Source organism: Pan troglodytes, chromosome 17 (genome assembly GCF_028858775.2).
Source record: "Pan troglodytes isolate AG18354 chromosome 17, NHGRI_mPanTro3-v2.0_pri, whole genome shotgun sequence".
NCBI lineage: Eukaryota > Metazoa > Chordata > Mammalia > Primates > Hominidae > Pan > Pan troglodytes.
This window is the reverse complement of record NC_072415.2, coordinates 46,886,700-46,900,594: the sequence shown is the minus strand read 5'-3', so window position 1 is coordinate 46,900,594 and position 13,895 is coordinate 46,886,700. Positions and strand designations below refer to the sequence as shown.

The window sequence follows — 13,895 nt, the reverse complement described above, 5'->3', positions numbered from 1 at the left end:
TTTATTACTGGTTCAATCTTGTAACTCATTATTGGTCTGTTTGAGCTTTCAATTTCTTCCCGGTTCAATTATGGTATATTGCGTATGTCCAGGAATTTATCTATTTCTTCCTTTCCAATTTGTTAGAATACAGTTTTTCATAATAGTCTCTAATGATTCTTTGTGTTTCTGTGATATCAGTTGTAATGTCTTTTTCATTTTGATTTTATTTATTTGGGTCTTCTCTTTTTTCCTTAGTTAGTCTTAGTTAGTGGTTTATCAACTTCATCTTTCCAAAAAATACAATTTTTTTTATTTCATTGGCCCTATGTATTTTTTTTAGCCCATATTTTCATTTAGTTCTGTTGTCATCTTTATTATTACCTTCCTTCCACTAATTTTGAGTTTGGTTAGTTCTTGCTTTTCTAGTTCCCTCTTAGCAGGGCTTTTTCTGTATCCCATAGGTTTTGGTATGTTATGTTTCCATTTTCATTTGTTTCAAGAATTTATATCCTTCTTAATTTCCTCATTGACACAATGGCCATTTGGGAGCATGTTGTTTAATTTCTGTACATATGTACTTTTTTATAGTTCCTCTTGTTATTGACTTCTAGTCTTACTCCATTGTGGTGAGATAAAATATTTCACATGATGTTGATATTTTTAGATGCTGAGATTTGTTTTGTGGCCTACTATATGGTCTATCCTGGAGAATGTTCTGTGTGCTGACGAGAAGAATGCATATTCTGTAGTTGCTGGATAAAATGTTCTGTAAATGTCTTTTATGTCCATATGGTTTATAGTGCAGATTAAATCAGATGTTTCCTTGATGATTTTCTGCCTAGATGATCTTTTCAATGCTGAAAGTGGAGTGTTGAAGTTCCCGACTACTGTTGTATTTAGGGCTATTTCTCTCTTTGGATCTAATAATGATCCTTTATATGTCTTGATGCTACAGTGCAGGATGTATATGTATTCACCATTGTTATAGCCTCTTGTAGAATGGATGCCTACACCATTATATTAATCTAATGACCTTGTTTTTCTCTTTTGATGTTTTTTTTTTTGACATAAAACCTATTTTGTCCAATATAACTATAACTACCTCTGCATGCTTTTGGTTTGTGTTTAAATGAAATATGTATTTCCATCCCTTCACCTTATTCTGTGTCTTTACAGGTGAAGTTACTTTCTTGTAGGCTGCATATAATTGAGTTTTGTTTTTTAATCTGTTCAGCCAGTCTATATCTTATTGAGGAATTTAAACCAATTACATTCACAGTTGTTAATGAAAAGTGAGGAATTGCTCCTATAATTTTGTTATTTCTTTTCTGGTTGTTTTGTATATCCTTTGTTCTTCTCTTTCTTTTTTGTTATCATTACAACTTGGTGCCTTTTTTTATTTTTGTAGTGGTAACATTTGGCACCTTTCATTCCTCATTTGTGTATCTGCTTCATTAGTGACTGTTATACCTGTGTATGTTTTCATGATGGTAGACACTGACCTTTCACTTCTAGATGTAGAACTCCCTTAAGCATGTGAATGAGAGTCATGAAGGATTCCCTCAGTTTTTGGCTGTCTGTGAAAGACTATTTCTCCTTCATTTTTGAAGGATAACTTTGCTGGCTATAGTACTCTTGACTGACAGGTTTTTTTTTTTTTCCCATCAGCACTTTGAATATATCATTCCATTCTCTCCTGGCCTCTAAGGCAGGGGTCCCCAACCCCCAGGCTGCAGACCGGTACCAATCTCTGGCCTGTTAGCCACTGGGCCACACAGCAGGAGGTGAGTGGTAGGCAAGCGAGCATTACTGCCTGAGCTCTGCCTCCTGTGAGATCAGCAGTGGCATTAGACTCTCATAGGAACGCAAACCCTATTGTGAACTGTGCATGCAAGGGATGTAGGTTGTGTGCTCCTTATGAGAACCTATCTAATGCCTGATGATCTAAGGTGGAACAGTTTCATCCCAAAACCATCCTCCCCACACCCTGGTCTGTGGAAAAACTATCTTCCATGAAACCATTTCCTCATGCCATTTCCTCATTTCCTCATGAGACCGCTGCTCTGTTTCCCTTGACAAATTCACTGTTAGTCTGATGAGGATTCCTTTATATGTGACTTGATGCTTTTCCTTGCTGGATTTTTAATTCTTTGCCTTTGCCTTTCGATAGTTTATAACATGCCTCGGGAAAAACCATTTTGGGTTGAATCTATTTGGGGAACTTAGGGCTTCCTAAATCTGGATGTCTAAATCTCTTGTAAGACTTGGGACATTTTCAGCTACTATTTCATTAAATAAGTTTTCTATACTTTTGCCCATCTCTTCTATTTCTAGAACTCCTAAAATTAGAATACTTTGTCCCATTATGTGGCCCTATACATCACATAGGCTTTCTTAACTTGTTTCTATTCTTTCTTTTTTGTCTGACTGGGTTATTCCAATGACAGTTTTCAAGTTCAGAAATTCTTTCTTCTGCTTAATCTAGTTTATTGCTGAAGCTCTCAATTGTATTTTTAATGTTATTCATTGGATTCTTCAGTTCCAGGAACTCTACTTGGTTCTTTTTTATGATACTGATCTCTTTGTTGAATTTCTCACTCATATCATCAGTTGTTTTCCTGATTTCTTTGTATGTTTGTCTGTATTATTTTGTATCTCATTGAGTACCTTTAGTATCATTATTTTGAGTTCCTTTTTGGCATTTCATAATTTCCTTTCCTTGGTATCTGTTCCTGAAGAATTACTGTGCTCATTTGAAGATGTTATGTTACCTTGCTTTTTCACATTTCTTGTGTCCTTATATTGATATCTGTGCATCCGGTGTAATAGTCATTTCTTCCAATTTTATGGGTTCACTTTTATAAGAAAAGGGTTTTTTCTATAAATATATTTATAGTGTTGGCTGAGTAGGGTGCTTTGGCTTTGATTCTGGGTGAGTGCAGTAGTGTAGTCTTCATGATTTTTAGCTGTAAGTGTCAGCAGTATCTGATAGCTCCTCAGTGGCTTAGGCTGTGGTTGTCTGTGTAAGCTGTGGCAAGGGATTAGTGTTGGTGGTGGCTGGATGAGTGTGCCAGTCTCAGTCTCCCCAGTGATTTATTCAGGCACTGAGAGTGGCAGGTCTAAGCAGGCCATACCTCGAGCATCCAAGTGGCTTGTTCTAGTGCTGACAGTGGCAACAGTTATTTGGGCAGGCAGACAGGTCCTTGGGCCCCTAAGCAGCATGTCTGGCACTGGCAGTGGTAGGCCAATCCTCAGGCCCCTAAGTGTTGTGTCCAATAGCCACTGGTGTCAGTGATGGGCTGAGCAGGCCAGTCCTTGGGATTCTGGGATATGTGCACATTTGCCAGTGGTGAGCAGGAATGGTCTGTCCTTATGCCACTGGATGACATTTGTGAGTGACAGTAGTGGTGGGTATAGTAGACCAATCTCCAGAACCCTGGAGATTGTATGCAGGTGGCAGTAGGCAAAGAGAGCCCTATCCTCAGGTGCCCACAAGGTGTGCATGGGCATCAGTCATGGCAGGTGGGGTGGCTCTATCTCCAAGTCTCCAAGATTGTGTGCACAAGTGCCATCAGCTGCAAGCAGAATAAGACTGCCGGACTCACAGTGGTACATGTGGGCACTGGCTTCAATTAGTGGCGGGGGGGTCAATACACAGGCTGACAAATGGTATGCTAGAGTGCCTCTGGCAAGGGTGGTAGATGGGGTGGGTCTGTTCTTAGGACCCTGGGTGTGAGTGCAGGCACCAGTGGCAGCAGGTAGGGTGGACCTCTCATTAGGCCTTCCTATGGTGCACTTGGCTGTAGGCAGCAGGGAGCAGGGTGAATTAATCCCCGGGCCCCTAGAGAATGCACGTGTGCCAGCAGCAGTGGGCTGGGTGGGCATGTCCTCAGATCTCCCAATGGTGCATGTTGGCAACAGCTGTGACAGGTGGGTGGGTCAGCCCCCAGGCTACCGGATGGCACGCCTGGGCACTGCTGGTAGTGGGTAGAATGGGCCTAGCCTAAGGTTTCAGATGGCATACGAGTCGGCCAGTCCCCAGGCTCCCTGAAGGCATGTGCTGTTCTGTGGTCCTGCTGTTGGAGGAAGCAAGGTTGCCATCAGTGGCAGCATCCCTCAATAGGCAGCTCTCAGGCTATGGGGAGCGCATGCTTTGGCTCCCTTTGTCCTGGGGCCAGCTTCCTTGGTGTGCTGAACTGCCTGTTCCCTAGGGTGTAGGACAATATGTGGACAACAGTGCTGGATATCTGGCTTCACTACTGGGTCCAGCCAGCATCATGACAATTTAGCCCTCTAGAAAGATGTGGAGGGATGTCAGCAGGGCTCCAGAGATGTGAAGATGCAGGGGTTGTTGGGACCTAAGGCAGAATATAGTTTGATGGAGGCTGATCTCCTAAAATGGCAGGGAGGTGCAGCTGCTTGAGTCTCAGTGGGTACATGGGACCCAGTATCAACTCTCTTGATGGAACAATGCTGTTGCATGGGCTCCAAGTAGCTGCCTATACTAGTCTTAAGGCCCATAAGAACTGAAGAGCTCTCCTATAGCTAGAATTGCAGGAGTCCACGGTGGGAATGTGGACCAATAGAAATCACTTGCTAACTCTTTCCCTATAATGAAGGCAGAACTTAAAGAACATGGTGGTGATTTACTTCACTTTTTTTCCCAATGAGGAGTTCTTCCTGGTGTGAGCTGATCCTGGCCAGACTGGTTGCTTTGCTTCTCTCTCCTTCTGTGCCTCAGAGGTTCCCTGTGACTTCCCTGTTGAATTCCAGTGCTTCTCTCCAAGAAGCTCTATTTGACACTTATTTATTTACTGTTTTGATCCTTCTTTGTAGAGGAAGTGAGTTCTGGGTGACTCTAGGTATTCATTTTGAACTATTCTTTTGTGTTTTGTTTTCCCTGATTAGTTGCAGAAGGTTTTATATACTTATTATTTGGATTTACCTTTCTGAGAGTTGCCTATTTAAGGTAGTTTATCTTATTGATTCAAGAGAACATCTATATTCTGGATGTATTACTTCGTATTCATCATCTTCTGATGATTTCTTATTATACCTTCAATTGAGGCTATTTCAAGTTTATCAGCATCCTCCTCCCTGATGTTCTCCTCATTGCCATCTTTCTTAGGAGATGACTTCCTTTCATACTTAACTGAGAAAGATTGAGATTTAAAAAATTAGTGCTCCAGTCAAAGAGATGGACATGCTCTAAGGTCTAGGGGCATCTGGGCATGTATGACCTAAATTTAAATAATTATGACAAAAATATAAGACTATACACTTGCTTCCAAAAAAATGTCCTAAAATGCCTCTGAGAAGACCATATACCTTTCAAAATCATACATTATAAGGATTTCAAGAAACTCTGGCAAGTGCTTCCAAGTCTGACAGTCATTGGTAAGCCAAGAATTCTCACACAGCAGTCCTTAATTATTTCATCTAATGTGAGGTTGAAAGAAGTAAAGACAATGAATTTAATGTCTATTTGATTCCACTTGCTATGGAAATGATGTTGTCTCCACTAACACCAGGAACAGTTAGAGATAAGTCAGGGGAGAATACTGTAGAGCCTTGAGAAGCCTTTGTAGAATTATTAAACAAAAATGCCCACTAATTTTAGAAAATAAATCAAGAATGGTTATGAGAATGATCCATTTACTTTGTACCTTGCAGGCTCTTTGGCTTTAACACTAGAACTCCCTAAATAAAATTTAATTTCAAGCAAATTTTATTTATTTGGATATTTAAATTATCTTAGTATTAAAAATACTGTTTTTAAAATATTAAACTTAAGTGAGGCATTAAGAATTTGGGACTAAAATAAATGAGATAATGAGAAAGTGAAAACTTTTTTTATAATTAACAGTTCATTTTGAGTTAATTATAGACAATTACCAAAATCTAATTGCAATTTATTTCCTATTGTCTGTGGGAAGAATCCCAGGCAAGGGAATTTACATTGCTGCCTTCCTGCATAAATGCTACAGAATGAAAATAAATAATAAGTGAGGCCTTAATGACAAATAAGAGCAAATGGTAGGGCACAGCTGAGCCAAACCATTGGAAGATAATTATCACATGAAAGATGGTAATGATTTCAAAAGTCATAAGTTGTTTCTAAGTCCTCCGGTTTCTTTTTTAGTTAGTTTGTTTGATGCTAATTTATTGCTTATACAAAGATGACCCTTAAAAATGAACAGTTTTGTAATTTTGCATACTCCAATAAGATGTGACCATTTTTGTACTTTTATATAATACTGAGCAATTCAACAAAAATTTTTATTGTTAAGAAAAGAAAAACTACCTTGCTAAGTGCTTTGGATGATATAAAAAGCCACTACCAGGCAGGGCTCAGTGGTTCACGCCTGTAATCCCAGCACTCTGGGAGGCCAAGGCAGGTGCATCACCTGAGGTCAGGAGTTCAAGACCAGCCTGACCAACACGGTGAAACACTATCTCTACTAAAAATACAAAAATTAGCCGGGCATGGCGGCGTGCACCTGTAGTCCCAGCTACTCGGGAGGCCAAAACAGGAGAATTGCTTGAACTCGGAAGGTGGAGGTTGCAGTGAGCCGAGATTGTGACACTGCACTCCAGCCCGGGTGACAGAATGAGACTCCATCTAAAAAAAAAAAAAAAGCCACTACCTTCAAGTACCCTAATAGTAGAATAACGCAAATGTACAAGTATTTATCACCTATACATAATATAAGGACTATAAAAGAAATGCAAAGAAAATATTTCTGGAAGAGGTACTATTTGAGATAAGTCACAAAAGACAGTATAGAATTTTGATAGGCTAGAGATAGGGACCTGTCCTCCCTACCTCAAACACACACATACACACATATACACGTCCCCTCCCCCACCACACCCTCCTAGGAAATTATTAATAGAACATGGATACCTTTGGGGCAGAATTACTCTGCTTACTATAGCTCTGATAAATAAACATTATGTACTGTTAAATGAGAAAAAAGTGTTCAATTTGATTTCAAATATATACACATGTTGTATATATTTGTAAGCATAAAGAAAGGTTTAGAAGGATACATATTAGAGTGCTAACTCTAATTCAACCAAGACAGTCAGGACAGACAACAGAATAAAAAATGAAAAATGACTGATACTTTCTTAATATGTCTTTGATGTTTTACTTTTTATAAGAGATATGTTGACATTAAAAATTTTTTAAAGTTCCATTAAAAATTTTTAAGGTGGTTTATGAAACAAAATTTATAATATAAAAATACATACTCATGAATAAATAAGAAATAGTAATACATACAAAGATTACCTCCAGATGATGAGATTATAGGTATATTTTATTTTCTTCTTTAGTATTATCAGCATTTTATATTTCTTTCTACCATAAGCAAGTAAGAAAGTGAATCAGTAAAGATACAGATAAACATGAATAGTATTAAAAATTAAAAAATTAAATTAAAAAATACATATGAACTAAAGAACTATAATGTCCCTATATAAAAAATATGAACATAGGAAGTGAAAATTCCACAAAGAAACACAAAGCATTAATAAACATAGAAAAGTGTTCATTCTAATTGAATACAGAGTGACTGCAAATTACAAGATTCCATCTTTCTGCCTACTAAATTGCCAAATATGGTTTAAATATACAAATAAGTATTGGAGAGCTAATTTACATGACTGATTGAATACATATCTCTATTCTCTTCTAAAACCACTGAAAATTAATATTAAAAGAACAAAAAAGTTATAAAACCTATGAAGCTGCAAAGTGAAGACAGCACAACAGAGAAGAGATGTTATAGAATTTTAGAAGGCTGGAAAGCAGGTGTATCAGTTGAAACTCAACTAGCCAAGCAGAAAAGTCAAAACTGAAATATCTGCTAGCTGGGGTTGAAAAGATGCTGTAAGCTGAAACATGTCAGAGAACTCCTCAAAGGCTCAGAGACTGGAGGAAGCAGGTAGAAATGCAGATGGTAGTGAAAGCACAGCTGATTTAAAGTCTCTATAGCAGTGAAAAGCCAACGTGTCCTCCTCTATCTGTCCCCATTGTATGAAGATGACTGGAGGTTTATCCCCCAGGAGAGGCTGAAAAAGAATGACCCTGAACTTGGGGCCTGAAATACATTGAGGGCAGAAATCCATATAGTTAAAAGGGAGATTAAATGAAAGCCTATGTAACAAGTGATGAGCCCATTTTTTTTTACTCCCCCTGGCTCTCCACATTGGCATGAAAGTTAAATAATGCTTCTATCCCTTATTCTCACACCTGCAAGAGATTTATCCCTAGGGAAACTGATCATCCCAAGAGAAAATCTATGGATAGTAGCAAGTAAGAGTCCCCAGCGTGCCTACCTGATCATGGTGAAGCCCATTAGCTGACAAGCTCTGTTCATAACATACTGAGAGCTTTTCACAGATTTTTATTGTTTTGCTTCACAATATAGGTGGATCATCAGACATTTGTGGAAAAAGGCAATCTGAACTTGGTGAAAATAGACACAATTCAGCAGGAAGAGATAAAACTTCAAAAATTATTACGAATATTCTCAGAGATAAGAAAAAAACATTGCATATGTAAAATGAGAATGAGTTCTTATTTTAAAAAATGGCCTTTCTAAGAATAAGATGTTTTCAGAAATTAAGAATTATAACACTGGGTGCAGTAGCTCATGCCTATAATCCCAGCTCTTTGGGAAGCTGAAGCGGGTAGATTACTTGAGCCCAGGAGTTTGAGACAAGCCTGGGTAACATGGCAAAACCCTGTCTCTAAAAAAAAAATACAAAAAAATTGGTTGGGTATAGTGGCATGCACCTGCAGTCCTAGCTACCTGGGAGGCTGAGTGGGGAGGATCACTGAGCCCAGGAGATCAAGAATGCAATGAGCTGTGATTGTGCCGCTGAACTTGAGCCTAGGCAACAGAGTAAAACCCTGTCTCAAACAAACAAACAAACAAAAAAACCTGATATGAAATATAGGAGAGAAAAATAAGAAAATCAGAGTTTATTCTAACAGAGTCAACATCTCAGTAAGATGAGTTCTCGAAAGAGACAATACATTAGCAAAGGAAATTTCTCCAAATTGAAGAAAGTTTGCCAGTTAAAAGATTCTGCATGAATGGAAAAAGGTGTAACTTATGCATATCAGTATACATTTTTAGAATTTTAGAGAAAGATAAGTCCTAATAGTTGTGATGGGGAATAGGTCACATAAAAAGATCAAGAATCAGACTGCAACACACTTCTTAATGGCAATACTAGAAACTAGAAGGTAATAGAATACAACCTTCAATCCTTTCTGAGGAAAACTACTAAGTCAGAATGCTATATAAAGCTAAACTATAAATTAAACATGAAGATTGACTAAAGACATTTTTCAGAGGTGTGACACAAAAAGATTACTGCCTCTGCACTCCTACAGTAAGCTACTGCAGCGCATGTTTTAGTAAGATGAAAGGGTATAAACCAAAAAGAGGATAGCATGTGATCCAGGAAAAAAGGAATATAAGATAAAAAAGAAAGAAAATTTCCAGGATGATAGGTAAGGAAATTTCAGATGAAATCACTAGACAAAATGCCTAGAGAATAATAAAGTTCATACTAGAGCAGGATTTTATGGAAGTCTCCAGGAGGGATATCTTGTAAATTGTAATTGGTAAACACTGTACATATTTATTGTATACAAAGTGATGTTTTGATATACTGTATGTATTCATTGCAAAATGATTAAATCAAGCTGGTTAACAAATCCATCACCTTACATATTTATATATTTTTGTGGTGAGAACACTCAGCATCTACCCTCTTAGTAATATTCAACTATATGACACGTTATGATAGCCATAGTTACCATGTTATAAAACAGACCTCCAGAACATATTCAAGGTCACTGAAACTTTGCAGTCTTTGAGCAAAGACCAGGCCCCCAACCCCCCAGGCCCTGGTGACCATTGATTCAACCTTTTTGGATTCTACATATAAGAGAGATCACACTGTATTTGTCTTTCTGTGCTGAATAAGGCATTTTTAAACTCCAGAGAAAATAATTATACAAAATTAAATTTAAGAATAGTATATAGTTCAGCTGTGCATAAAATATTTACAATCTTATAAATATTTTGATATAGATATATTGAGAGGACAGAAGGAAGGAAACAGCACGTGTGGGGGTATGTTATATATGTAGAGAGAAATATGGAGAGAGGGAGGAGAGGGAAAAAGGGAGAAAGAAAGGTAAAGAGAGGAAGATAAAAGGGAGAAAAGGAGGGAGCAAATACATAGTTATCAGTGAGAGCTAAATCATCAATTTCCATAGCAGAAAGTCAATACTTAATGACTACATAAGTCTGTTATTCAGAAATATGGATATAAATACTAGAAGGAACAGATAAAAGAGGAAACATCTAAAACAGTCAAAACTGCTTGTAGGAAGAGGGGCGTCAGCAAGATGGCAGAATAGGACTTTCAAGGACTCGTCCCTGCCCCTCCCATCTCCCCCATCAGAAACATCAATTTGAATAACTATCCACCTAAAAAAATACCTTTTTAAGAGCTATGTAAACCAGGTGAGAGATTATAGCACCAGGCTGTAGCACAAAAATAAGAAGGAATGTATTGAAAAGGGTAGGAAGAACAGACTTACATTACTGGCAGCACCCTTTCCCCAAACTCTGGCAACACAGTAGAGAGAGATACCCTCTGTTTGGGCAGGGAAGAGAGGGAAGTGAGAACCAGACTTTGCCTCAGACGCTAACATCAGGCCCACCTCAGTAAAAGCTAGCGTTGGGCAGCCCATCCTGGTCCCAGACTCCAGGCCAATACTACATAATGAGCATTCAGACCTGCCTCAGCACCAGGTGAGATCCTGCTATTCCAAATTCCAGGCCTGCCTCAGATTCCAGACCAGCCCAGAGCCAGGTCAGTCTACAAAGCCCGAGTTTACCCCCGCCCCAGTCTAGATTGGCATCCCTGACCTCAGGCACCAGGCCTGCCCCATGCTAGGTCAGTCTTTATAGTCCCACCCTGAGGCAGACCTAGGCCTGACCGCATAGAATCCAGTGCTGGGCTGGCTCCACAGACCCAGGATCCAGGACCCAGGTTCAAGGCCTACCCTTTAGCTCCAGGATCCAGATTGATTGTTGCAGACCTAGCCGCTAGGCCAGTAATCACACAAAACAATTTGGCAATGTGAATCAAGGATCGTAAAAAGATTCATATATACTTTGTACTAGTAATTCCACTTACAGGAATCTATAACAAGGAAATAGGTAGAGATAAACTTAAAACATTTATTTAGAGAAATGTTCTTCAAGGCAAAATTTATAATAGCAAAACCCTGTATTATCCGATAACAGACTAATAGATAAATATTGAGCACAGCTGCCAAGCAATACGTATTTGTTGAATGAATTAATGTTTTCACAGAGTATTTAATAAGATCAGAAAATATGATACAGTGAAAAAAGTAACATAAAATTCTGTATAAGCATAATCCTTAATACTCAATATAGACTATAATACCGCACCAAAAAAAAACAAAAAACAAAAAACAAAAAAGAAATAGTAGAAAAGGGCTCAAAAGATTCTCTCAAAGTTGTAGGATTATGAATGATTTTTATTTTGTTTTTCATATTTTTCTATATTTTTCAAAATTGTATAACAGGAATGTACGTATTCATATGGTCACAAAACTGTATTAATCAACATAGAGCTATAAAAGTATACCAAACGTATCCTAAATATTTATTCCCTTAAGATTCTTGTTTTAACTGAGACTTCAGGTTTACCTTGGTCCAGAGTCACTGCCATTCATATCCAGTTTGAGTTCTTGGGGTTTAGTAAGCTGTTTTTCAGCAACCAGTTCTCTCGACTTAAACAGAGCCTGAGCTCTTAACCTGTAAAAATTAATTTAAAAAATTTCTAATCTTGTGAAGCCTGATAACCTGAATGATAAATTTTGGAAAACCATGCTCTTTCAGCTAGATCCCCAGAAATTATTTTCCAATTAAAACTTAGTCAAAAATAAATGAGTAATTCTTAAATATACATAAACAAACACAAATTGATTTCATAGTAACTTAAATTTTCTTTAAAGGAAAGGTAGGGAAGATTAAGTTGGTTAGAATATCATTTAAAAATTCAAAATTATAGATACTTCAATAGGAGCACTTTAAATCTCTGCCGCAGAAAGTTAATTCTTCCCTCTATTCATTGTAAGCAAGTGTACTGTGATCACCAGTGTCTCAATGTGAATTCTAGTAACTCTAATTATCACTGACTCTGACCAACATTTATATGGGAAGCACCCACTTCTCATACTGACATTTCAAAGAATTAGGGGTACAGCTCACTAACCAACATATTTTCCCTGAGTCAAAGATGAATTCTTCCAAAAGAATTGGAAGACACTGTATCCATCAATGCTTACTTAGCCCTACACTGACATGTACTGAGGAGGGAAAGCCATGGAAAAACTCAGCAAAAAGGTTTTCTACCGGGAGTTGAGTGTTAATCACTGGTATCAAACATGTGACACTTATTCTCTCGGCCTTTAAGAAATGTTCTCTGGTTATCTGTAAAAGTATATTCTTTAACTATGAAATCAAACTCTGAAGTGTAAAAACATTATTAAAACAATATTGTCATTTTCATCATTGTCAAAAGACATGCCTATAATTCCGACTAACTGGTTGGAATTAATGTACAAAGTACATGGATTAATTCCCTTCAGGAGCTTACAGCTTAAGACTAATATTTGGTGGTGACACATAGGTAGGTAAATGTAGATGCAAAATGCCCAAATCAGGGAATTATGAGAAAAGTGAAAAAATGGCAGCAATAATATCAGTCACAGTAGCCTCTACAGCAGTAGTGATGATCTTGATGACAGCAACTACCTTCAAGGAGTACATTTTATATATACTATTGTACTGATCCTCACAACCACTCTATAATGTAGTTACTTTTACCATTACCTATTTATAAATCACTAAAGTGAGGGCTGGGCCAGGCACATAACTCTCTCAAGGTGACACGTTTTTCACTGGTGAACACTGAATTTTATTACAGTTAGGTAGAGAGTACATGTATTAAGGCATATTGTTAGAGTGGGAGACAAAGGTAAATATTTATCATTAGCCTTGATTTTTATTCATTATACATACACTACTTTGCTCCAAAAATGATTTAAGGTGGTTCTTGGAACAATCATGAATAATATTCTGGATAAATCTTCTCTGATCAGTCTGGAAAGTGACTCACAAAAATAATACCCTTTCGAAAGTTGTTATCGGCAATCATGTAGTAACAAGGTGGCAGAATGAATCATTAATTACAATTTAAGTAAATGCCAATGTCATGCCAAATTTATTCTAAAATGACAAGCTCGTACCAAGATTCTGAACTACTATAACAATTCTGTGCTACTCATTTGGTATTCAATTAGATTGCCTTCCCAATATTTTTCCTCAACATCCTGAGCACTATAAACAACAGCTTGTGTATAGCAGATATTAATTCATGAATTTAGTTGAAGTGAAATTCCCTGGGGCCGGGCGGGGTGGCTCACGCCTGTAATCCCAGCACTTTGGGAGACCGAGGCGGGCAGATCACCTGAGGTAAGGAGTTTGAGACCAGCCTGGCCAACATGGTGAAATCCCATTTCTACTAAAAATACAAAAATTAGCTGTGCGTGGTGGCAGGTGCCTGTAATCCCAGCTACTTGGGAGGCTGAGGCAGGAGAATCGCTTGAACCCAGGAGACAGAGGTTGCAGTGAGCCAAGATCACACCACTGCACTTCAGCCTGGGTGACAGAGTGAGATGCTGTATCCAAAAAAAAAAAAAAATCCTTGGGGCAGGTAAATGACAAGCTTAGTAAAGATATATAAAAGTTAAAAGTATATATATATATAAAAGCGTGAGA

General features: G+C 37.9%; 1 protein-coding gene across 22 annotated transcripts in view; it reads right to left on the bottom strand.

The window, feature by feature from the left end:
* KIAA1328 overlaps positions 1-13,895 on the bottom strand; it is a 398,983-nt gene that overhangs the window by 132,003 nt on the left and 253,085 nt on the right. For 11 of the 22 annotated variants that reach the window (XR_010152061.1, XM_009433905.5, XM_016933555.4 and 8 more), the window contains one exon: positions 11,760-11,867. The exons of the other annotated variants lie outside the window; for them this stretch is intronic. Coding sequence is in view for 10 of the 11 variants with exons in the window: in XM_009433905.5 (XP_009432180.2) it covers positions 11,760-11,867 (108 nt within the window). In the remaining variant the exon portion in view is untranslated. The remainder of the gene's footprint in view (positions 1-11,759; positions 11,868-13,895) is intronic. 22 annotated transcript variants of the gene reach the window in all.